Raw genomic sequence first — 25,743 nt, 5'->3', positions numbered from 1 at the left:
GAGCTGACAGGGCCTTAGTTTAATGTCTCATCCGAAAGGCACCGCCAACAGTGAAGCACTCCCTCAGCGCAGCACTGGAGTGTCAGCCGAGGCTATGTGCTTAAGTCTTTGGAGTGGGACTTGAATCCATGATCTTCTGACTCAGATGTAAGACAGCTACCACAGAGCCACGCGTTACACATAGCAAATTTTCATGTGGAAAAGCATCCCAGGTACTTCACATTTGGGGAACTTTACAGAGGATAAAAGGAACGGATGCCAAGAATTTATTGTAGAATTGGGTTTAGAGAAGTTCTAAAGTCAAAAAAATAAGTTACTACCTCTCTTAGTGAGATAGGCGCTTCTAAAATAACATGAGAGGCATGTATAAAAACAGTTGGCTTTGGTTATTTTGCAAAGCTTGTTCATATCTGTTGTGAATTGTTAGTATTAGCACAAGACAAACTTCTTGTGCTTCATCAAATAGACCATGTTACTTAATGTTTGTTTAAACAGTCTGGGCCATGCATGTATTTTTTTCTAGTCTTTCTCTGTTCCATTTCCCTTCAAAGAAAGTGCGTAATTCATCCAGCATTTAAGTTGCGCAGAGGCCAACAATAGTTCTTCAGAAAGTCATAAAGACTACAAACAAGGCCGAGACAGCTGAGTGCAGATGGATGGATGGATAAATGGACCATCAGAAACACCCCGTTTTCTTTGAAGCAAAGCCCAGCTGTGTGTTGGACCACACCCTAGCCTTAGCACAGGTGTGCATTACCAGTGCACCTGGCCTCTTCTCTCTGCAACCAAAGGACTGACACTTCAACTTAGAGCCTGCCACTGGGGATGGTGGGGGAAGATGGTCTTATTGTGCAAGATATTGAAAGGAAAAGAAGAACTTGTGTTTATATTGTATCTTTCAAAACTCAAGACGTTGCAAAACACTGTACAGCCAATTAAGTGTTTTTTAAAATATGGCAATCAATTTGCATGTAGCAAGCTCCCACAAACAGTAATGAAGTAAATAGATGTAGGTTAAGAGATAACTATTGACCAAGACACTGGGAGAATTGCCTTGCTTTTCCTCAAGTGGTACCATGCAATTTTTACAGCTATCTGGAGCAGATGGGACCTAGGTTTAACATTTAACTCAGTATGTCACTGAATATCAGCCTGGATTATGGGCTCAATTCTCTGGAGTGGGACTTGAACCCACAACATTCTGGAATGGAGGATTAATTGCTAAATGCGAAAATACTCTATCATCATCAGTTTGAGGTCCCAGGCAAAGCCCACTGGGGTGCTCATTATGATAAAGAATTTGAGTGCAGATGATTGGCTTGTTCTCCAGAAATTTTATTCAGCAGTCCATGTCTCGCCTCGTGTTCTGATCTATGATAAATTTTCCAAAGTAGAGCCTTGTTCATTCTCAAGTGGAAGGAGCAGTCCAAGCTGGTAAGGAAGGGAAACTTCTAATTCTGGAACAAGCAGGAGTAATTAACTTTTGAGCTTGTGCAGTGTCGAGTTCTATCCCACAGGTGCTGTGGTACTAGTCCAATCCTGATTCTAGCTGGCACTGTGGCCTTGGTCTTTCTCTCACCATCTCCGTTCCCACCGTCACATGGGCCCAGATATTAACCCCTTTCATGCAGCCAGAATGGTACATGCAAGTGGGTGAAGATTAGGCCATGTCAACTTACTATGTCTACCCTGTGACACCTTATCTCCAGCGACTTTGACGTGGACTGATGCTCCCGATGCAGGCAAGTGCAGGCTTAATTTAAATTTAAAACTTGCAGCCCAATGATGTCATTGGTTCTGTAGTGTAATTTTGTGATGACCAAGAATCCCACCTGGTGTTGAAACAGGCCTTTACTAGCCAGAAGAGGCCGAGATAAGTTTAAAGAAATAACTTTGCTGTGAGCTGCTTCTGAGCCAGGAGGAGCTCACCTACAGACTTAGCAAGGAGCTCTTGGGCCACCCCAGCCCTGCCCCTCACTCTGTACACTTCCTTGTGCCTTCAACTTCTGGTGTCACACTCCAAGCATTTCAAATATTTCAGGCCTGAAAATGGGCCTACACGAATTTCTAGGCCCCTGTGCTGATAGGACATGTTGTAACAAATATGTGGTTGGTGAATTTTTAACTGAGTTTTCAATCGCTGATGCACAAGATTATGTGACGGCAGAGATTGTTTTGCGATTTATGAGTAATGGTTAACCTAAACAGTTGGATTTCTTTATTTACACAGGGCTGACAAAATGGAGAAGGTAGTTGGTGGGTTTTGTTCCTTAGGTGTGCTAGGTTTTCATGAATGGGCCAGATTTGAAGAAAGTGTAAAAGTGTTCATTATTTCATGCACCAATAATCGCTGCAGAAAGAAAGAGACAAAGTAGACTATCAGCCATGGGAGGCTCTTGCTGTTGCTTCAGATGAGTTGCTCCTTCTTATACGTGACTCCAGCTCCACAGGCTCCGGTACCTCTTCAGAAGTGTCCAGTCTATATGTTTTAAATTACTTTTCTCAAAGGGTCGTGAATCTGTGAATTCACTACCGCAGAGTGCAGCGGATGCTGGGACACTGAATAAATTTAAGGAGGAGATAGATTTTTAATTAGTAATGGGTTGAAAGGTTATGGGGAGAGGACAGGAAATTGGAGTTGAAGCCGAAATTAGATCAACCATGATCGTAATGAATGGCTGGGCAGGCTCGAGGGGCTGAATTGCCTACTCCTGCTCCTAGTTCTTGTGTGGAACTAGATAGTAATTTGCAGTGGGCTGTTTGACTGTGGGGAAGTTACAGCATTCCTGTCTGCTCTCACAATGTCTGCACAGCTGGGTAATTTTAATGTAAAACCATCCGATATTGGATCAGCCACCAGCTATACTTCTCTCCCAGTTTTCATTTCTATTGCAAGCCTTGGGATTTGTTTTGGTATTATTCCTGTTAATTCTTCCTAATCACTGCCATAATGGCCATAGAGGTTGGCAGTGCATCTGTTCACATTTTGCAAATTGTGACAATAGACTGTAGTTGTGAAACTTTTACTAAAGTCACTAATGATCCTGTATGTGTTTTAGAATACAGTTCTTGACATTGCTACTGGAGTCAGTACACTCCTGTGTCCTTGTATGTATTTTAGAATGCAGTCCAATATACACTGTTACTGGAGTCACTAACACTGCTGTATGTGTTATAGAATGCAGTGTGATAGTGTTTCTGCGGTAGCTAACACTCCTGTATGTGTTATTAACAAAATACAATGCTGCATTATTGAGCTTCAACATTCCCATATAAAGGATAGAATAACATACACCTGTGTAAATTCTAGTCATTACTAGTTATGGTCTGGAATGTGCTACCTGAAAGGCAGCGGAAGATGATTCAATTGTAGCTTTCGAAAGGGAATTGGATATATATTTCAGAGGGAATAATTTTCAGGGCTATGTGGAAAGAATAGGTGAGTGGGACTAGCTGGATAGCTGATTCACTGGTACGATGAGTGGAGTGGTTAAATGTTGTCTTTCTTTATATAAGATTATTAAAATCTCCTAGTGATGTTTGTTACCTTACAACAGTGACAACCCTTTGATAAGCACTTAATTGGCTGTAAAGCTCTTTGGGTTGTCCTGTGGTTGTGAAAGGCTGTATAAGAAGTACAAGGTTCATTGAACTTGAAACGTTAACTGTGCTCCTCTCCACACTTGCTGCCAGACCTGCTGAGTTTTTCCAGGTATTTTTGTTTTTGTTTTGGATTTCCAGCATCTGCAGTTTTTTGCTTTTATCTTAGTGTTTAATTGACTGCCACTTCTCTTCAAGGAATGCCTACACTGAAGAAGTTTTGCTCTTCTCTCCGTCAGGATTTTTGTATCTCTCTTTTGCCTTGTTCACCAACTTATATTTCACCTCTTTTCTACTTCTACTTAGTTCTGTTGAAGGGTCATTCGGACTCGAAACGTTAACTCTGTTCCTCTCCACAGATGCTGCCAGACCTGCTGAGTTTTTCCAGGTATCTTTGTTTTTGTTTGGATTTCCAGCATCCGCAGTTTTTTGCTTTTATCAAGGTTGTTCTTTCTGTTTTCATTATGAGCTGGCTAGGCATCCCAATTTGGTGATGTACACAAGCTTTATTCTTTATCCGCAGGTGTGAGATTTGCGGGGCTGTGTTCCACGTTGAGTGCAAGTCAAGGAGCGTTCCCTGCCCACGGTGTGTGCACAGGGAGCTGCAGAAGAAGCCGCGGTCTTTCTGGCGCAAATTGGACTTGGACGACAACTTTGAGCTTTGCAATGCATTTGAATTCTCCTGTCCAAACAGCTGATGCCCAGGTCAGATTTAGTTCAGAGTAGAATTCTCCAACTAATCTTTCATGGATGGATTAATAAGGCTGGGTGCATTGTGATCCCTGTGTACAGCAACACAATGAATTGAAAGGGGATATTTTGGCGTTGAACATAAGCTGGGTGGGGACAAGGTGTTGTAAAGGAAGAAGCATGGAATGCGAGATATCTTCCCCCTTCTCATATAATGCACAGTATTATAAATATACCCCTTGTGAGTTTGTTTCCTTGTTTCTAACATCTCTCTCAGACAGTTGAAAGCTCGAGTGAAATGAGGGTGGATTGGTTTCCAGTGGGTGCACAGAATTCCTTTAATTTGGCACCAAATTAACACCCTCATTCTTTGCTGGTGTGTAAAATGGTGAGGTCACTTGGCAGTGGTGGGGTTCTTAGCTTGGGGTTAAGATGCACCACAGGGCTGGAGCAGACAGTGCTTGTACATTGCATCTCATTATTACCATACCTGACCCTGGAAGTATTTGATGTGGGCACTGAATGCCAAAGATAGGTAAAATATTCCAATTCCCATTGCCAACATCCCTAACCTTGACACAAGATTAACCACTTAGCCCAAGACAACAGGAATGTACACTCAAACTCCCCAATGTTTTATTTGGGTTAGTTTTCTTTCTATCTTCACTATTCTTCTGAAGAGCTTGAGGTCACCATCCAAGATCTATCACTTACTGACCACCAGTTGACCATTACTGGGTAAAAGAAATTGTATCAGCAGCTTTCCTTTGTGATTTTAGAAGGGATCAGATGCTCCATCAGTTTGACAGCTGCTTCCTTTTTTTGTTAACTTGATTTACTCCACAGTATCTCTCTCTCCTTTCTGTTTCCCCCTCTCCTGGACATTGGCCAAGCCTCCAGATTTGGAACCCATTCTCCCAAACACTGAGCCTTAAAACATCCGGAGAAATTTTTTTTTAAATGTGGGAAATCGGTGTTGGGGAGTTGATTAAAAGGGTCGAAGTGAGCAATTGGAAGGGAGCATGAAATTTTTTTTTAAGGCAAAGAAAAGGCTAAGGCCCCAAAAAGCCTGGCCAGGATTAAGTGTAAAATCTTGCTCTAACTTCTTTTAATAAGGCAGATAAATTAGGATAAAGTGTTAATTTTAAAAAAATTAATAAAATGACCTTGTGCATAGTTATAAACGTTGACCACCATTGCTGCACCTGAAGCCCATGGATAAAAGTGTAGATCCACACAATTGGCATTACAGAAGGTGCACAGTGACCGACAGTGAATCATAGGCCATGTACGCTGAGGGAAAACTGGGATATATAGGGTGCATCTGGGATGGCAGTTGATACACAATCAAGAGTTGGTGAAAGATCTTTTGGGGAGCAATGGGATTTTGAGGAAATCAGAAGGCAAAGATGATGTTTTTCTCACTCGCTCTCTGGAATTGTATTTTTTGCACGTTGAGGCCCACTGATGAGATCACTTTGAGAAGTTAATTTTTATTGTGTTCAAAGTCAAGTTGTATTGAGTACACAGTGAATGGGTTTTAAAAGGTTGTTTTTTTTAAGCCTGCTTAGAGTGAAGCAGTTACTGTAAGTCGGAGATAAGGTTCTGAATTCAGGTAACAGGATGCATTACCTGCACCTACCATGCTGCAGGTGCAGTCCCACCAACTGGCACATATACAATTTCTGTGTGGGCTATGTAGCCAATTTGCGTTAGAACATAACCCATGATCAATGTACTCTAAGTAAGATTTCCCAGTGCAACCCTAGGAGAGGGTGTGGAGGGATTTCACTGAAACAACAGCAGGCCACTCTTCTAACCCTTTCAACAGCATGTATCTTGGTTTGTGTTTGAACCTGAAAGCACTCAGTCGCTTTACTGTATATGTGTAAAAGATGTGGTGCCATGTATCGGGGGAAGCAATGTCATATTTTGGAAGAGAGAAGCGAGTGGCATTGCTGCTTCAGCAGTGAAAGGCAGAAGTGATTGCAAGTTAAGGCTTAATGGAACAACTGGAAATGTAACTTTTCTGTACCATTTCGGTACACCACATCACGATGCTGAGTGTCCACTGAAGCCTGTTGGGGGAATGTCGCCCCTCATTGACTTAACTGCAGTTACCTGCCTCAGATTTGGGACACTGTCTCCTCCAGTCATTTGAAAAAAATTGTAATGTCATTATTCGCAATCTATCTTGTCCTGGCGTGACAGGATTACACCTCCAATCAACAGTTCTCCACCAAGGATTCTACCATAGATATAGAGAAGATGCACCAGACATATGTGAAGAATTATCTTTCATCTAATACCTGCTGCAACGTTAAAGCTCTCAACTTGAGATCTGCTGCTTTTATAATATATTAATATATTTATGTATATACATCTTAACAGGAGCAATTATCCTGAGATTCATTTTTGTACAGTTGGAGCCAATAAAGCTGATTGGAAAATAAAGGTATTTAATTCTATCGCACCAGTATTTTGCAGGTTGTTAATTGTGTTGCAGTGAACCAAGCAGTGGGTTGTACAAAGCAGGAAGGTCTCAGATTTGACCCCTCATCTGTGCCACCTTTGCTGATCTCTGCCACAGTGAGGTTGAGAGGTTGAGGGCCCAAGATAGGGTAAGTTTCCCAGAGAGGAAAGATCATCTTTTCCAAATGCGCAACACAACAGAAACTGTTTCCAGTGGCAGAAGGGTCAATAATCAGAGGACACAGATTTAAGGTGATTTATAAAAGAACCAGGTTGGGGTGGGGGGGGGGGGGGGGTGGTGGTGTGCAACAAATTGTTCTGATCTGGAATGCACTGCATTTCACAATCCTAGGACAGCCCAGAACACATTACAGCCAATGAAGTACTATCTTTAAATGTAATCCCTGTTATAATGTAAAAAACATGGCAGCCAATTTGTGCACAACTAGCTCCCACAAACAGAAATGTACTCGTTTATTCATTCGTTAATGTCACCTTTTTCCCACAGGGCTGGCTGCCATGTATCTCCCCGTCTGTCCTCTGCTGACTTTACAAATTCCACATAAGTCAACTGCATCCAGTCCATGCAATGTGCATTGTACAATGTAGCAATTTGCTACTCACCAGGTAATCTTCTCTTAGAAATTTGTTGAGTGTTAAAAATTAGCCAGGAAGTGAGGAGACAATGACATCAAGGCAACATTTGACTGAGTATGGCATCAAGGAGCCTTAGCAAAACTGAAGTCAATGGGAATCTGGGTGCAAACTCACCACTGCTTGGAGTGATACATAGCACAAAGGAAGATGATTGGGGCTGTTGGAGGCCAATCATCTCAGCTCCAGGACATCGTTGTTGGAGTTCCTCAGGGAAGTGTCCTAGGCCTAACCATCTTCAACTGTTTCATCAATGATCTTCCTTCCATCATAAGGTCAGAAGTGGGGATGTTCACAGATGATTACACAACGTTCAGCACCATTCATGATACTCAGATGCTAAAGCAGTCCGTGTCCATATGCAGCAAGACCTGGACTACATTCAGGCTTGGGCTGATAAGTGGCAAGCAACATTCTCTCCTTACAAGTACTAGGTAATGATCATCTCCAAATGGGGATCTAACAATGTCCCCTTGATATTCAATGGCATTACCATCCCTGAATCCCCATTACCAATATCTTGGGGCAGGTAGGGGTTACCATTGATTAGAAACTGAACTGGACCAGCCAGATAAATACTGTGACTACAAGAGCAGGGTAGTGGCTGGAAATTTTGCAGAGAGTAACTCACCTCCTGACTCCCCAAAGCCTGTCCACCATCTACAAGGCACAAGTCAGGAGTTTGATGGAATACTCCCCAGTTGCCTGAAGGAGTGCAACTCCAACAACACTCAAGAAGCTTGACACCATCCAGGACAAAGCAATCCATTTGAATGGCACTACATCCACCACTTTAAACATTTCCTCCACAACCGACATGCAGTGGCAGCAGTGTGTACCATCTACAATGTGCACTGCAGCAACTCACCAAGGCTCCTTCAACATCACCTTCCAAACCCTTGACCTCTACCACCTAGAAGGACAAGGGCAGCAGATGCATGGGAACATCACCACCTAGAGGTTCCCCTCTAATCCACCCACCATCCTGATTTGGAAATATATCACCTTTCCTTCACCGTCACTTGTTCAATACTCTGGACTTCCCTCCCTATCAGCACAGTGGGTGTACCTACAGATGGTCCACCTTCTGAAGGGCAATTAAGAATGGGAAACAAACACTGGTCTTGCCAGCAACGCCCAGATCCCATGAAAGAGTATATTAAAAAACTTGGGACTGCTCTTCAATATGGTGCCATGGGACCTTTTACCCCCACCTGGCAGAGTAGTTGGGGCCTTGGTTTAACATCTCTTCAGAAAGACAGCACCCCCGATGACAACAGATTGGTGCTCAGCAGCACTACCTCAGGACCAAGATAAGCAGTTGGAATGAAGATCCAGATCAGATGTGATCTAATTGAATGCTGGAACAGGCTCAGGGGGCTAAATGGCCTCTCCCTGTTCCTGTACTCCCCCAGTACTGCACTGCAGTACCAGTTTAGATTATGCCCCCAAGTCTCTGGAGTGGGACTGTGAAGTCACAAACTGAAATGCCTGATTTCCATTGGGACACTTCTCAGCTTTGATTGAGTCACAAAATTAGAACTCATCTTCCAATGTTTCAGAATTTTCTTCTACCCATGTTCCGCAGCCCCAACAATGCTCAATTTCCCATGAGTACCACCACATTAGAGTTGTCAACCCCTCCAGTTGTTTAGGGGCCGTTTGGGGGTGGAGGGGGGGTGGTGTGGTGGTGGGGGCAGTGGTCCTTGGCAATGCTTTGTTCCCCCTGTTTAACTCGTGGGACTTTGTATCAACAGAACCAATTTGTTGTTGTCGTCTAGCTCATTTGCTGGGGTGATTTTACTGAGGATCTCACAAATTAAACGTGAGCGGCCTTAGTGCCTCGTTGTCGCTTCCAATTAGTGCATTGTCGAGTCGCACAATAGCATCACTGTAGCAAGCGCAGTGGGGGCTTTCTGTGCTTCCCTTGTGTACTGTGGGCAGTCAAGATTCATTTGGTGGGGTGGGTGGGGGGGGGAGGGGTTGGGGGGGGGAAGAGGAGGAGGGGAGGCAGCAGTGAGATCCCACAACACGGACATAAAATGCCATCGGGAAATCGAAGCAGCTGCAATGCAGTGCAAGGTCCTGGCCCTGTGAAAGCTTGGAGTGGAAGCCTCCCATTCAAGCCCTCCCTCACTGCACAAAGAGACTCGAGGGGGGTTTGGATGTAATTAGTCGATTCAGCTGTGGAAAGAACGCTGCTTGCCTCATTCCAATGGAACTGTATTTTCAAAAGACAAGTACTTGCTGTTATTTTAAAGCTTAAAAGAGGCAGATTCCTCCCCACTCCCCCCAACCCCTTTCCTTCAATATCCCTGAACTATTTCGTTTTGGTCAAATAACATGGATTTTATTTTAAAATGAGGCTGACTCGTAAACACGCAAAAGAAATTCTCTCCTATTTTACAAGTAGCTTTATCCAGCAAAGGAAAAATGTGCAGGGCTATGGGGAAAGAGCAGGGGGGGGGTGGGGGGCAGTAGGGACTATTTGGATAGCTCTTTCAAAGAGCCTGTGTGAGCATGATGGGCCAAATGGCCACCTCCTGTAACATTCTATGACATTATAGAAAGGACAAGTGTCAAATAAATGAGGACCTTTCAGCCATGGGAAGTTATGTATTGTAAATAGATTTACAGTGACTGAATATGTCAAATTCCATTTTATTGCAGGCAATTTCATGACTTTTCAGGGATAATTTCGAACACCTTTTCCCTAGAATTTGGAAAAATGGCAGAAAATCCAGAATATACAAAGGTGCAGCAATTTCCCATAATCAAGGCCACTAGATTTAGAAATAAAATTCCATGTTTATTATGTGAAGCTTCTGGGAATTTTGCTAATGATTTGGGATTCCAGTCCCACCACACTGCCCATTTCTGTTGAAAGCTGCAACTTGGTGGCCTCACTTTTGCAATGAATGTTTTATATATTTCCTAAACCAATAATGTGCTTTAAGAGATGATCCTTCTGGTCAATACTGTTTTGGTGATCATGCCTCAAGTTTAAAATTGCACATCCCCATATTCAAAACGGTCTTTGGCTGACTTTACCTTTTCCCTATCCCTCTAATCCTTCCAGCCCTGCAGCCCTCCTCTTTTACTCTACATTCTTATGATTCTGGCCTCGTGCACATCTCTGATTTCCTTCACCTCAACATTGGTGGCAGTGCTTTCAGCTGTCCAGGCCCTAAGCCCTGGAATTCCCTCTCTATTTATCTCTCTTCCTTCAAGACGCTCCTTAAGATCTATCTCTCTGACCAAGCCTTTGGTCATTTGTCCTAATTTTACCATGTGACCCTGTTGTCAATCTTTGATAATGCTTCTGTGAAGTGCCTTAGGGTGTTTGACCAGTTAAAGGTGTTTGACTAGTTAAAGGTGCTATGTAAATGCAAGTTGTGGTTGTCCAGACTTCCTTCCATACTATTCATTGTGCCTCATTTTCTCAATCATTGCCTGAGCTGTGGAGCATTGGTCTGAGACAGTGTCACGCACCCCCTCAAAACGGCCTGCTGTTTACCTGCCTTTGAAAGACAGCTGCAATGCCAACTGTCTGGGATAGCCTGCCAAGAGTATTGTGGCAGCCCTTACAGACCATTTACATGTCCTGGAACTGATTATACAATGGGAACGTAGTGATTTAGAGCAGCTAGTTCCAGCTGTTTTAAACCAGAACGAAACCTGGGCATTCTGGCAGCAGCCACTAAAGGGGGCCAAAGCAAATTAAATTACATTTAGCTTTTTAACGCCATTTAACACATTAGAAACATCACATTAAAACAAATAGCAAGTATTCTTTTACAAATTGTTTATTTGGGATTGTGTGCTGTTGCAAACAGGAATGTGATCTCCAAGAATAAAAAGCAATGTCTTGCTTTTATGTGGAGCCTTTCACAACCTCAGGACATCCAAAGCTCTTTACAGCTAGTTAAGCTTTTTTTTGAAGTGTAGTCACTGTTGTAATGTATGGAAACCTTAGTAGCCACTTTGCACACAGCAAGCCCACAAACAGCGATAGGATAACAACGAGATAAACTACTTTGTTGATGTTTGTTGCACTTCATGATGCCAGGGCACTTGGCATGGGATCTTTTACATCCACCTGAGAGGGCAGACGAGGCCTTGAAGGTCCCATTCACCAGCAGTGATCCTTCAGTTCTACCCTGGAGTGTCAACATTACTTTAAATATACATTAAAGGCTCAGGTCTCTTGGTTCTACAAATAATTGACTTTGAGGCAAGAGGGTGCTTTCCACTATGCCACAGCTAACACTTAAATTACACATATACGTAATATGCACAATATTTTATGATTTTATAGCAACGATTACCAAGGTTGGAGACACAGTGATGAGCTGCAATTTTCTTTTTTAATCATTGCATGAAAAGTTATTACTTAACTAGAAACATTGTTTTCTGTGTGTCAACTTTAATGAAATCCTGTACAGATATTTCACTTGAGCTACTAGGGGCTGTCCTACAAATCTCATTACTTTCTCCAATTTCCCCCTTTTGTGCTCCTTTTCCACCCCTACTCCTCCCTCAACCCCTCCATCCTTCCATTTAGTAGGGGGGCTCAACGGGGGAAGATTTGAATTTTTATCAGTTTTCCTATCCATCGGGCGGGCGATATAGTGGGCTCAGTTTGTGGCCCACACTGAACTTTAAAATCTACTCCAACGTGAGGATGTCACAGGAACCAGAGAGATGCAAGAGAGCAGCCCAAATTTAACCACTCCAGATGCACTGAGACCCTGTAAATTAGTGTGCATTCTGTGACTATTTTGTTGCTGGTTATATGGTTGGTGACTTTTGCTGTGTGCTTACCAAGCAACGTCTACCACCTAGAAGGTGAAGGGCAGCAGATGCAAGGCAACAACATCACATCCAAGTTCCCCTCCAATCACATAGCACCCCGACTTGGACAAGTACTGTGGTTCCTACGTCACTGGGGCAAAAAGCCCTCCCTAAAAGCCTTGTGGGTGTGCCTGCATCTCACAAACTGCAGCAGTTCAAGAAGACAGCTCACCACCACCCTCTTGGGGGTAATTAGGAATGGGCAATAAATGCTGCCGTTGCCAGTGACGCCCACAAGATGAATTTTGAAAAGATGAAGAGTCATACAGACTCGAAACGTTAACTCTGTCTTCCTCTCCACAGATGCTGTCAGACCTGCTGAGTTTTTTCCAGCAATTTTTGTTTTTGTTACGAATTTTGAAAAAGCTATAGTACGTCATCACTGGGAAACAGAGTACATTTCAAGCCATGAGGATCCAGCATCAGCCCTGAGCACTCTTAGATTAGGATGACTCACAGCTGGTGCAGAATAAAAAGGCTTGAGTAATCAAGTTTTTCTTTTCCGTTGCAACTAGGAGAGGCCTTCCAGATTACCAAAGGTTACAATAAAGTAAATGGTGATAAATAATTTCTACTGGTCAGCGAGATAGTAACAGAAAGAGCAAAACTTTAAAACAAATCACACAAACCAAGAGCTTTGCAGAGAGACTGGGATTTGGCTGTAAGCGGTGGAATTTCTTCCCAAACCTCTCTCCCTCTCAAGACCTCTCTCCTCCTTTAAGGGTTCTCAAACCTTATCCCTTTGACCAAGCTTTTGGCCACCTGTCCTAATATCTCCTTACGTGGCTGGATGGCACATTTTGCCTGGTAACATTCCTCTGTTGCACCTTGGGATGGTCAACTACATTAAAGGCACTGCATTGCTGAAAAAAGACATGTCTAAGCTTCTTGTCTTGCACTCATCAGGACAAGAATACCAATATAAGGAGGAAGCAACAATTTATACTCATGTGAAGAGAGTGTTAATTGGTTGGCAAGTGGCGTTGCCAACCAATCAGCACTTTCTTCACATCGGTATAGATTGTTGATTACCCCTTATTTCCTGATGAGTGCAAGATTACAAGCTTAGGCGTGTCTCTTTTTTCAGAAATACTCAAGCTCTGTACTATCAAACAACTATTAAAGGCACTGTGTTAATGCAAGTTGTTGTTAGAATGTAAAATTCCTTGCCACAAAACATTGTTGAGGTGAAGCTCATAAATTCTTCAAAAGCAAAATAATTGTTTGAAATGGAAGAATGTTAAAGGACTCGGGGAACAAGGAGGAGATCTGGATAGGTGAGTCACGTGGAGTCACAAATTTGATGGGTCAAGTGGCCTCTTTCTTTGCTGGAACAGTTTATCCTTTGGCTGTTCTCCAATGACTTACCTTAACCCCAAGTTCAGTAGAGCACTCTCTATTGCAACATGGTAACCTTTAACTATCTTGCATAGAAGATCTTCCCTTTGGCCACCCTGAATAAGACTGCCAATTCGTGTTTAATTTTTACTCTGCAATTTTTTGATATGGGTTTGGTAACCGTTAGGAAATGGGTTGAGGCTGCCTGAAATTCACATGGCGGAGGGCTCTTTCAGAGAGATGACATTCATCTCATTGATCTGGCCTGCAATTGGAGTCCAGGATTCGAGAGGTGAAAGGACAACATCCTATTGAGTCAAACATGGCTCAGTGGGGGACAATCCCATCTCTGAGCCAGAACGTTGTGGATTCAAGTTCCACTCCAGGGACTTGAGCACTAAATCTGACACTGCTAGATGTGTTGGAGGTGCCACGTATCGGATGTTAAACCGAGGGCCCATCTGCCCTCACAGGTACAAGATCCCACAGTGCTATTTCAAAGAAGAGCAGGGGAGTTCTCTCCAGCGTCCTGGCCAATGTTTATCTCTCAATCAGCATCACCAAAATCAGATTATCTAATCATTATCCCATTGCTGTTTACAGAACCTTGTTTTGCACAAATTGGCTGGCGCCTTTCCTACATTACAACACTGACCACATTTCATTGGCTGCAAAGCATTTTGGAGTATGCTGAGGTTGTGAAAGGCGCTATATAAATGCAAGTCTTTCTTTTACTAATATGGAGTAGCTCCAATATTCTCCTCCCTATCCAAAGAACTCAACTTGCTCTTCTATAGTCTTATCACGAAAGCTGTGATGTGCTGTATCCAGCGATTCATATTTCAGAGCCCTATGATGCACGGTGGAGGATATCACTGCTTTTTAAAATATTTAATGTTATTTTTATAAGAATTAAAACACGTAGTTCTGAATGTTGGTTGCAGTTGGTCGCCTGACAACCCAAAGGGATTGTTGATTGTGCCACAATACCTGCTGCCTTCATACTGGTGACAACGCCCCTTTAAGAGATTACATTAATAAATCATTCACACAGGATTACACATACCTGAACTTTGTGCTGAGCTATGGTGTAAAAGGTAAACAGTAGGTTGATAGCTCCCTGCTGGCTCACCCTGAATCTGTGAGGCTGGAGGTAACATACCTAGTGTGAACAATGAAGAAGCCATACATTAACAACAGGGTCACTATCTATTAGGAGTTGCCAACCTTCCAGGACTGCCTTGGAGTCTCCAGGAATTGAAGGTTAATCACTGGGACAATACTGCGAGCAACCCTGGAGAAAAATCATAGGACGGTTAAAACAACTGATATTTCTTTTTTCATCATCCTTGAACACTTTTGTTTATTAGTTGTAAAAATATTGGGATTCGAGTAAAAAGATTCTTTGGCTGGGCGAGGCAAGAGATAAGTGTGATGAAAACATCCTTTTTCCCACCCACTACCACACTTAGTGCAAATCTGGGACGATTCCGCCCTCTGTCTTTCAGCATATCTTTCTGTTCCTTTTTCTCTCATGAACAGGCTGGGCCTCTTTTCTCTTGAAACGAAACTGAGGGTGACCTCAGAGGTAAAGAGGTCTTTAAAATTATGAAAGATTTTGGTATAGACAGGGAAAGAGTGTTTCAACTTGTGAAGAGGAGCAAAATTAAAGGCCATCAATAGTTCCCAAGAAGTCAAATAGAGAATTCAGAAGAAATCTCTTTCTCCAGAGAGTGGTGAAAATGTGGAAGTCACTACCACGTGGAGTAGTTGATGCTCATTATATTTTGATGCATTTGAGGGGAAGCTAGATAAGTGTATGTGGGAGAAGGGAATAGAGGGTAATGCTGAAAGATGAGAAATGATGGGAGTAAACACAAGTGGAGCAGAAATTGAGAGTTCCCCAGGGGTTGGTACTGGGGCCCTTGCTTTTCCTGATATATATTAATGATCTAGATCTTGATGTGCAGGGGGCAATTTCAAAGTTTGCAGATGATACAAAGCTTAGGAGTGTTGTGAACTGCAAGAGGACAGCATGGAACTTCAAGAGGACATAGACAAATTGGTGGCGTGGACAGATATGAAGTTCAGTGCGGAGAAGTGTGAGATGATGCATTTTGGTAGGAAGAACATGGACAGACAATATAAAATAACGGGGGAAATTTTGAAGGGGGCGCAGGAGCAGAAAGACCTGGGTGTATATGTGTATAGATCATTGAAGCTAACAAGACAGATGGAGAGAGCAGTTAATAAAGCATATAGAATCCTGGGCTTTATTAATAGGGGCATAGAGTACAAGAGCAAGGAGGTTATGCTGAATTTATATAAGACACTCGTTAGACCTCAGCTGGAGTATTGTGTATAGTTCTGGGCGCCACATTATAGAAAGGATGTGAACACATTGGAGGAAGCACAGAAGAGGTTTACAAGAATGGTTCGAGGGATGAGAAACTTCAGTTACAAATATAGATTGGAGAGGTTGGGACTGTTCTCCTTGGAGGGAAGGCGGATACGAGGAGATTTGATAGAAATGTTCAAATCATGAGGGGGCTGGACAGAGTAGATAGAAGCTGTTCCCACTCATAAAAGGATGAAGATCGAGAGGGCACAGATTTAAAGTGATTTGCAAAGGAAACAAATGTGACATGAGAAAAAACTTCTCCATACAGTCGGTGGTTTGGCTCTGGAATGCACTGACTGGAAGTGTGGCAGAGGCGGATTCAATCAAGGCATTCAAGAGGGCATTAGGTGATTATTTAAATAGAAACATTGTGCAGGGGTACGGGGAAAAGGCAAGACAATGGCACTAGGTCATAATGCTCATTTAGAGAGCCATTGCAGACACGATGGGCCGAATGGCCTCCTCCTGTGCTGTTAAAATTCTGTGATTCTGAAATTCTATGGTTGTGGATTAACTATTCGCCAGGATATTGGGGATAACTCTGCTGCTCTTCTTTGAAATAGTGTCGTGGGATCTTTTATGTCCATCTGAGAGGACAGATGGGGCCTCAGTTTGCCATCTCATCCAAAAGATAGCACTTCCAATAGCGCAGCAGTCCCTCAGTATTACACTGGAGCGTCAGTCTATATCTTGTGTTTCATCTGTGGAGTGGAGCTTGAACCCATGAGCCTTCTGACTCCGGTGAAAGTGCTACCCACTGTACCAAAGTGGACAACCTAAGATAAGAAAAGTACGATGAAACAATCTTGGGGAGTACAGAACCCGGAAGTATGTGCCTGATATGAATTCAGTCAGTGCCGTAGCACAAGTTTCCACAGGATCCCCTGACTGTCCAGCGAGTATTAACCCAACCCTTAGTGCTGAGCTAAGGTTTTACTGGATGAGAACAGCTGACGCTGTTGATCACAACAGCAAGAAACTCTTGCTGGATAACAACAACAACTTGCATTTTAAAACACCTTTAATGTGCTAAGGTGCTTCACAGGAAGTTTATAGAGCAAAAACTTGATATCAAAGCACATAAGGAGGTATTTGGAATAGTGACCAAACACTTGGTTAAAGAGGTCAAAAAGGAGTGTCTGAAATGAGAGGTAAAGAGATGTAGAGATGTTTAAGGAGGGAAGCCTGCTGTCAAAAAGCTTGAGATACCTTAACAAAAACAGAATTACCTAGAAAAACTCAGCAGGTCTGGCAGCATCGGCGGAGAAGAAAAGAGTTGACGTTTCGAGTCCTCATGACCCTTCGACAGAACTTGAGTTCGAGTCCAAGAAAGAGTTGAAATATAAGCTGCTTTAAGGTGTGTGTGTGTGTGTGTGTTGTGTGTGTGTGTGTGTGTGTGTGTGTGTGTGTGTGGGGGGTGGGGTGGGGTGCGGAGAGAGAGAGAGAAAGAAGTGGAGGGGGTTGGTGTGGTTGTAGGGACAGGCAGTGATAGAAGCAGATCATCAAAAGATGTCACCAACAATAGAACAAAAGAACACATAGGTGTTAAAGTTGGTGATATTATCTAAACGAATGTGCTAATTAAGAATGGATGGTAGGGCACTCAAGGTATACCCCCTAGTGGGGGTGGGGAGAGCATAAAAGATTTTAAAATATTTAAAAATAATGGAAATAGGTGGGAAAAGAAAAAACTATATAATTTATTGGAAAAAAACAAAAGGAAGGGGGAAACAGAAAGAGGGTGGGGATGGAGGAGGGAGCTCAAGACCTAAAGTTGTTGAATTCAATATTCAGTCCGGAAGGCTGTAAAGTGCCTAGTCGGAAGATGAGGTGTTGTTCCTCCAGTTTGCATTGGGCTTCACTGGAACAATGCAGCAAGCCAAGGACAGACATGTGGGCAAGAGAGCAGGGTGGAGTGTTAAAATGGCAAGCGACAGGGAGGTTTGGGTCATTCTTGCGGACAGACCGCAGGTGTTCTGCAAAGCGGTCGCCCAGTTTACATTTGGTCTCTCCAATGTAGAGGAGACCACATTGGGAGCAACGAATGCAGTAGACTAAGTTGGGGGAAATGCAAGTGAAATGCTGCTTCACTTGAAAGGAGTGTTTGGGCCCTTGGACGGTGAGGAGAGAGGAAGTGAAGGGGCAGGTGTTGCATCTTTTGCGTGGGCATGGGGTGGTGCCATAGGAGGGGGTTGAGGAGTAGGGGGTGATGGAGGAGTGGACCAGGGTGTCCCGGAGGGAGTGATGCCTACGGAATGCCGATAGGGGGGGGTGAAAGGAAGATGTGTTTGGTGGTGGCATCATGCTGGAGTTGGCGGAAATGGCGGAGGATGATCCTTTGAATGCGGAGTCTGGTGGGGTGATAAGTGAGGACAAGGAGGACCCTATCATGTTTCTGGGAGGGAGGAGAAGGCGTGAGGGTGGATGCGCGGGAGATGGGCCGGACACGGTTGAGGGCCCTGTCAACGACCTTGGGTGGAAAACCTCGGTTAAGGAAGAAGGAGGACATGTCAGAGGAACTGTTTTTGAAGGTAGCATCATCGGAACAGATGCGACGGAGGCGAAGGAACTGAGAGAATGGGATGGAGTCCTTACAGGAAGCGGGGTGTGAGGAGCTGTAGTCGAGGTAGCTGTGGGAGTCGGTGGGTTTGTAATGGATATTGGTCTACAGTCTATCACCAGAGATTGAGACAGAGAGGTCAAGGAAGAGAAGGGAAGTGTCAGAGATGGACCACGTGAAAATGATGGAGGGGTGGAGATTGGAAGCAAAATTAATAAATTTTTCCAAGTCCCGACGAGAGCATGAAGCAGCACCGAAGTAATCATCAATGTACCGGAGAAAGAGTTGTGGAAGGGGGCCGGAGTAGGACTGGAACAAGGAATGTTCCACATACCCCATAAAGAGACAGGCATAGCTGAGATATCTTAACGTGGTTAAAACCCAGGATGAACTGAACTAGTTAACATACTAAACGATTACTTCCAGGGATATTTACTCAAGAAGACGCCAGTGAGAGGCCACCAATTATAGGTCATTCGCCAAGTAAATTTAACAATATCAACATCACTTGAACAAAGGCCCTAGACAGTCAAGAGGAGGTCAAAACAAATAACCATCCAGGGATTTATGTACTTGTGGGTGCTAAATGAAATTGGAGACTAAATCGACTGAGTGCTGATGGTTATCAGGAGAGAGTCAATGCAGACAGGAGAGATCAAATGAATCCTATCTTTTTTAAAAAATGGTGAGGACACAAACCTGGGTAACTATAGGCCCAAGAATGTTGATTATGCTTGTCAAACGTTGATGGTTGTCATAAAAGCTGTAGCAGTTTAGATTTTATAAATAGTGGCTTAGTGAACAAAGTAACAAGATAATGATAAAGGTGTCGACTGTGGGTAGCGTCTTTGTCAGAAGGTTGTGAACTCAAGTATCACTCTGGAAACTTTAGTTTAAAATCCAGGCTGACACTCCCGAAGCAGTACTGAGGGGTTGCTGTGTTTAAGATGAGATGTTCAATTAAGACCCTATCTGCTTTCTCATGTGGATGTAAAAGATCTCATGGGTCCGCTTCAAAGAAAGGCAGGGAGTCCTCTTCAGTGTCCTGGCCAATATTTATCCCTCAGCCAGCATCACTCAAACCAAATGATCCCGGAGGGTTGGCTTGGAGTCTCCAGGAATTGAAGCTCAATCTCCAGGACACTGCTGTGTGCAACCCTGGAGAAAAATCACTGGGACATTAAAGTCTTCATTGTCATTTTCTTTGAGCATTTCTCTTTATCAGATATAAGAATACTTAAAATGTAAAAAAAGGCTGTTTGGCTAACAGTGGAGAATCATCCAATTGGATAATGTGTCTTTTGGCTTTCCAGTTAGTGTAGGAAGGCAGTGCGTCACAAAGATGGATGTGTTGACCGACAAATGGCTGGAGCGTGGGGGCAAATCCTATGATGAAACCTGCAGGAATACATTTAATCACAGTTGGCAACTCTAATCATCTGGTCATGATCACGCTGCAGTTTTTGGGAGCTTGCTGTGAGCAGATCAGCTGCTGAACCTCGATAGACAGAGACTGCAATTCAAAAATACTTCGGGAAGTCATAAGGTGATGAAAGGTGCTATATAAATGCAATTCTTCCTGTGTTGTAAATGTTGATGTCTCTATGAATAAATGAGCAGAAACAACACATTATGGAGCTTTGCTTCCGAATGGAGATGAATTGACCTGAGGAAACCTCCAGGATTGTTTGAGGAATTGACACCTGTAATTGACAATGGGAAACCCCATGAGATATGGTGAATTTCCTTGGGGCCCCTTCGGCTTCAACACTGTAACCTTGGCAAATCTTTCATTTTCCTGTGCAAATAGGTTTCCACCAAAGTTACAGTGGTAGAGGGTAAGGCACCATGAGGAAATTCACCAACATGGTGTTATTGGACTTCTAAAAAACTTCAATAAAGTTCCATATGAAAGGCTTCTACTCAAAGTTACAATGATGATACGGTAGCAGATTCATTGAAAGAGAAAGCAGCAGTTACGATTAGGAGATTGATGCCCACATGGAGCGTCTCATTGAGTGGATTGGTATTTATTTAGCCCCTTTCGCAACCTCAGTACTCCCCACTAGACACACAGTGAGGTACTTTATGAGTCTCTGTTGTAATGTAGGAAACACAGCATCCAATTTACACATGGCAAGTTCTCACAAACAATATAATGTCTGATAATCTGTTCTTGTCTTGTTGATTTAGGGATAAACATTGACCAGGACATGAGGGAGAATCCCCCTGCCATTTTTTGAAATAGCACTATGGAATCTTTCACCTGAGAGGGCAGAGGACTTAGGTAAAAGATGACACCTATAATGGTGCAGCACTCCCTCAGCATTGCACTGGAGCGTAGGATGACCAGGTTTTGGCCAGGACAGTCCCACTTTTTCATCAAATGTCCTGGTGTCCCAACAATTTCCTACAAAGAGTTCAAATGTTCCGGTTTTCGCCTTTTCCCTTTTTGTCAAATATAAATTGGGTCTGTGGAGAGAAAATCTATGTGAAATTTCATCCTCCTTCCTGTAAACACCCATCACATCACATCGGATTGCATTGCATGCAATCCAGACCTGTATCCCTCCCCCCCCCACCATCTCCTTGACCCCTCCAAGGGAGTTGTCGCTACGTTTTGGTGCCGACATCTCCATTGCTGATGACACCTTTTAAACAATCCACAGAATAGGGTTACCAACTCCAGCTGAACATATTCCTGGAGATCTCATCATATGAGCTCCCACCTTCAACTGCCCCTCCCCCAGACACCTACCATTGGTCGCCCAACACATCAGTCACTTAGGAGCCCCGCCGTCCAATGTCCTTTCAATGTGGCCCGATTTTGACTTTTGAAAATCTGGACACCCTACTGGAATGTCAGCCACGATTTAGGTGCGCAAGTCTCTGAAGTGGGACTTGAACCCACAGCCTTCTAACTCACTAAAAAAGAGTGCTACCCACTGAGTCATGGTTGACTCAGGGGGATCAGAGCTGGGACGTGCTCTGTTTCTATTCTACAGGGGATCATATTCCATTCCTAATATACCTCAATAAGCTGGATTCAGAGAGGTGATGAAACTGGGCTAGGTTCACAAACGATACTAAACTCAGGGGCTGCAGCCAAGAAACTACAAGAGGATTTAAATAACATTTGCAACCATCATGGCAGTTAAAATTTAGTACAGATGAGGGGGCGAAAGAAAGACAGAATTAATGATTAGCGTGGAACCGGCTAGGGGAGAAACTGAAAAACTCAAGAGTGACGACAGACTCAATGCTTACCATGCCTTGTCACAGTGATCAACAAAGCAAACAAAATGCTTAGATTACATGGCCTGGCCAGTGTAATACAAGTCTGAGGTGAAATGCTGAGTCCAATGTTCAATGAGCTTTCATTGAGACTCATCCAATTCCTGGCAGAGCTGCAAAAAAGGGCACAATCCTGATCCCTGGGAGGGAATTTTAACCAAAATTTGCTGGGTGAGAATTCCACTGGATTAAGTGGGAGGATAGTTTTACATATAATATAGTACATTAGCCAGTTTTGCATCTGTCTGATTTCACTCTCCTTTAGAGAGAAAAAAAAGACTTGCATTTACATAGCACCTTTCACAACCTAAGGACATATTTACAGCCAGTAAAGTACCTTTTGAAGTATAGGCACTATTGAAGTATGGGATACACTGCAGCCAATTTGCACACAGCAAGCTCCCACAAACAAGATAACGGACTGATAATTTGTTTCAGTGACGTTGAAATTTGTTTCAGTTATGAGTGATGTATACTAGTTGTAACAGCGTGAGAACTCCCCGTTCTTCTTCAATGTTGAGTATAATTGAATGTCTTATGAAGGCAGTGTTGCATCCAAACTGAAGCTTCTAGATAGATTAGTTCAGTTAAAGTTGCCCGCATTCAGAGACTTGATCTGTATTGATAGTCTAGGAAAGATATTAAGTCTCCAGCCTTGAAAAGAGGCAATTGAGAGAAGTCTATAGATGTGTATTAAGAAGTAAATGGAATAGAGTAGGCTAATTCTGTGCACTCCTTTCAAAGTTGAACCTCAATTGCAAGATGAGGAGATACTGGTAAAACAGTTAACAGCTACTTCTGGACAATTGTCAGCAAGCTGTTCTTCACGGAGAGAAATCATTACCTGACAGGGTCTTCAGGGGCACGATAGAAAGATGGACTGGATCATCTGTACTCATCTTTGTGATTACCCCGTGAAAGGGTTAAGCCAGCCTTCAGTGCTGTGCTGAGAGATTCCACATGCTGGCTGTCCTGTGAAAGGGTTAAGCGTGCTTTTACGTTTACCAGAGACAAACCATGGGGGAGCCTTGTGCCGTTTCTGCTGCCAGTTTGTGGCAGTATCCACTTATTGTTTCATATCCGTTTCCCTCTGAAAGCGACTTATTTTAGGGGATGAATCATAGTTCCTGAAGCCATAGAAACCCTTTCGAGAAACACCCTGACCTCTTCAGGGCTGAGTAAACACAGGTTTGTTATATTACCAAAGGCGCTTATTTGCTGAACATTTCCTACATGGAGGGAGGCTGCAGTGCAGTAAAGACAAGCCTCTCTTGGTCTTTTATCTTTCTCCCTGTGTTTCTCTTTCTAACTCTCTTTGTGTTACTGCCTCTCAGAGTTACTCAGACATCTGCTTTGTCAAGAAGATGACGTAAATTGGCTTGATTCATAGATGTTATTAAACGGGAGTCCATCAAGATTGCTAATGCTGAACTAAGGTCCAACACTTATAGCCCAGCTTTAGCACCAGTTGCTCCTACTGGCACACTTAACATTAAGTGCAGTCTTTGCCGATGTCTGGTTATGCCCGCAAGCACAATTCCTCGAGAGGCTAAATCATCCCTCCACTGCGAGAAGCATCTGACTTCCTTGAACAACAACTTGTAGTTGTTAGTTAAGTTATAAGAGCATTTAGAATACATGGTTCAGTTGGTCGCACTCTGGCCTCTGAATTAGATGGTTGTGAGTTTATGTCCCACTCCAGGGACTTGAGCACAAAATCTAGCCTGGCACTCCCAGTGGAGTGCTGAGGGAGTGCTGCATCATCAGAGGTGCCATCTTTCAGATGAGGCCCTGTCTGCCCTCTGTGGTATATGTAAATGATCCCATGGCATTATTTTGAAGGAGAGGAGGGGAGTTCTCACTGGTGTCCCGGCCAATATTTATCCCTCAACTAACACCTAAAAACAGATTGTCTGGTCAGTATCACATTGCTGTTTGTGGAGTCTTGCTTTGTTCAAATTGGCTGCTGCATTTCCTATATTGCAACTGTGACTACACTTCAAAAGTATTTATTTGGCTTTAGAACATCCTGTGAAAGGTGCTATAGGAATGAAAGTCTTTCTTTTCTTTCCAGGGAGAAGGACAAAAATCAGCCAGGATGCCCACTCCTAATAGCTAATGTATGGCCCTACATCTCCCCACCTTGCTTGATAAGGTAGGTAATGCAGGCATTGGGTGCTGGCAAGATGGGGCTGTACCGTGATGCCCCAAGTTGTCAAGTAGCCTGCTAGCACTCACTGTCCATGCATGCAAAATGACCTCTTGGCCAAAGAATTGGAGGGTTCCCAAAAGTCATGCTACTGCCCACGGTGTAAACTGCCGTCTTTGGGACACGTAGGACCAAAAAGGAGGAGTGGGTGTGAGAATATGGCTTAGGAAGCAGTTCGGCCTACAGAAGATTTCGACAATTTCCCAAATTTTGTGAATACTTAACCTGGCTAACTAACAATCTGAAAATGTACATTGTACCTTACTTGGAAGTAAGTGCCAGCAAATATATCAACAGGAGGACAAGTCTGATGTATATACAATATATACATTTCAATTATAAGAACAATTTGCATAGTGCCTTTCACGTGGAAAACCGTCCCGAGACTCTTCATGACGCATGATCAGATAAACAGACACATCGAACCAGAAGAGAAGAAGTGTGGCTAAGACCTTGGTTGGAGATAAATTTTAGGAGAAGCTTAAAGCTGGAAAGAGAGTTAGAAAGGTGGAGAGGTTTAGGGAGGGAAATCCAGAGTTTAGAGCCTAGGCAGCTAAAGGAACAGCTACTAAGGGAAATTGGGAATGTATAAAAGTCCAAGGTTCGAAGAATGCAAAAAGGTCAGAGGATTGTAGGGCTAGCAGAACACAAGGAAACTCGCTGACCCATTATTGGCTCTTGATCCTGCAATGCTGTAAATTTAAAATTCCCATCCTTGTGTTCATACTCCCGATCTCTGCAAACTCCTCCAGCATTACAAGACCTCCTGGATCTCAGTGCGCCTCCAATTATAGCCTCTTGCACATCCAAAGTAGAGTTGAGACCACAGCCAGATCAGCCATGATCTTATTGAATGGCGGAACGGACTCGAAGGGCCGAATGTCCAACTCCCGTTCCTATGTCCTGTGTTCCTATGTAAGCCCAATGCCAGTTCTTGCAATGTTGGTTGAGGGGTAGATATTGCCCAGGACTTCATAGTGCCATGAGATCTTTTACATCCACCTGAGAGGCAGGAAGAGCCTTAGTTTAACATGTTAATCAAAAAAAAGCTCATTACTAGCACTGGGAAAGATAGCCCAGATTTTATGCTTAAGTCTTTAGACTGGGGCTTGAACCCACAACCCACTGAGAGTTCTACTACTTGAGCCGCAGCTCACATCTCGGGAAGTGAAGATAGCCTTAGGTCCATTAAACGACTATTGCTTTAAACCATTGCACAAGATCTAGAGTGATCTGCCCAGTGTAGTCTTTTGCAGTTAGTTGCAAATGGAATGCAAGACTGTCATGACTCAGTGAGACTGCTAAGAAAACCCACTGGCAAAATGGAAGTTGACCACAGGTGCATGACTCTTGTGCAGTGTTAAAGAAGTTTAAGAAGGGAGATGGGAGATAGTAATCCAGAGATCCAGGCTCATGCTTTGGGGATATGGATTCAAATCCCACCATGGCAGCTGGTGAAATTTGAATTCAGTTAATAAATCTGGAAGTGAATACTGGCCTCGTCAGAGATGCCCATGTCCCGAGAAAGAATAAAGAAAGAGTTTAAGAACGTTCTGGAGCTGTTACATCCTCTGACAATGACAAAACACGAGGTAGCCATCCATACAAATGACAAAGACCTCTTGTTTCCAAGACAGTGTATCAACAATCTTTCTTCCCAAGAACAATCCT

General features: G+C 43.4%; 1 protein-coding gene across 3 annotated transcripts in view; it reads left to right on the top strand.

The window, feature by feature from the left end:
- plekhm3 (pleckstrin homology domain containing, family M, member 3) overlaps positions 1-25,743 on the top strand; it is a 162,424-nt gene that overhangs the window by 81,532 nt on the left and 55,149 nt on the right. The window contains exon 8 of one of the 3 annotated variants that reach the window (XM_041200603.1): positions 4,124-6,763. The exons of 1 other annotated variant lie outside the window; for it this stretch is intronic. In XM_041200603.1, the coding sequence (XP_041056537.1) occupies positions 4,124-4,298 (175 nt within the window). In that variant the 3' untranslated portion in view covers positions 4,299-6,763. Of the gene's footprint in view, positions 1-551; positions 2,597-4,123; positions 6,764-25,743 lie in introns of those variants that run through there. One more of the 3 variants, XM_041200605.1, reaches the window with a different exon arrangement.

Source organism: Carcharodon carcharias, chromosome 12 (genome assembly GCF_017639515.1).
Source record: "Carcharodon carcharias isolate sCarCar2 chromosome 12, sCarCar2.pri, whole genome shotgun sequence".
Lineage (NCBI taxonomy): Eukaryota > Metazoa > Chordata > Chondrichthyes > Lamniformes > Lamnidae > Carcharodon > Carcharodon carcharias.
Note: the sequence above shows the minus strand (reverse complement) of the source record. Positions and strands in the feature narration are given on the sequence as shown.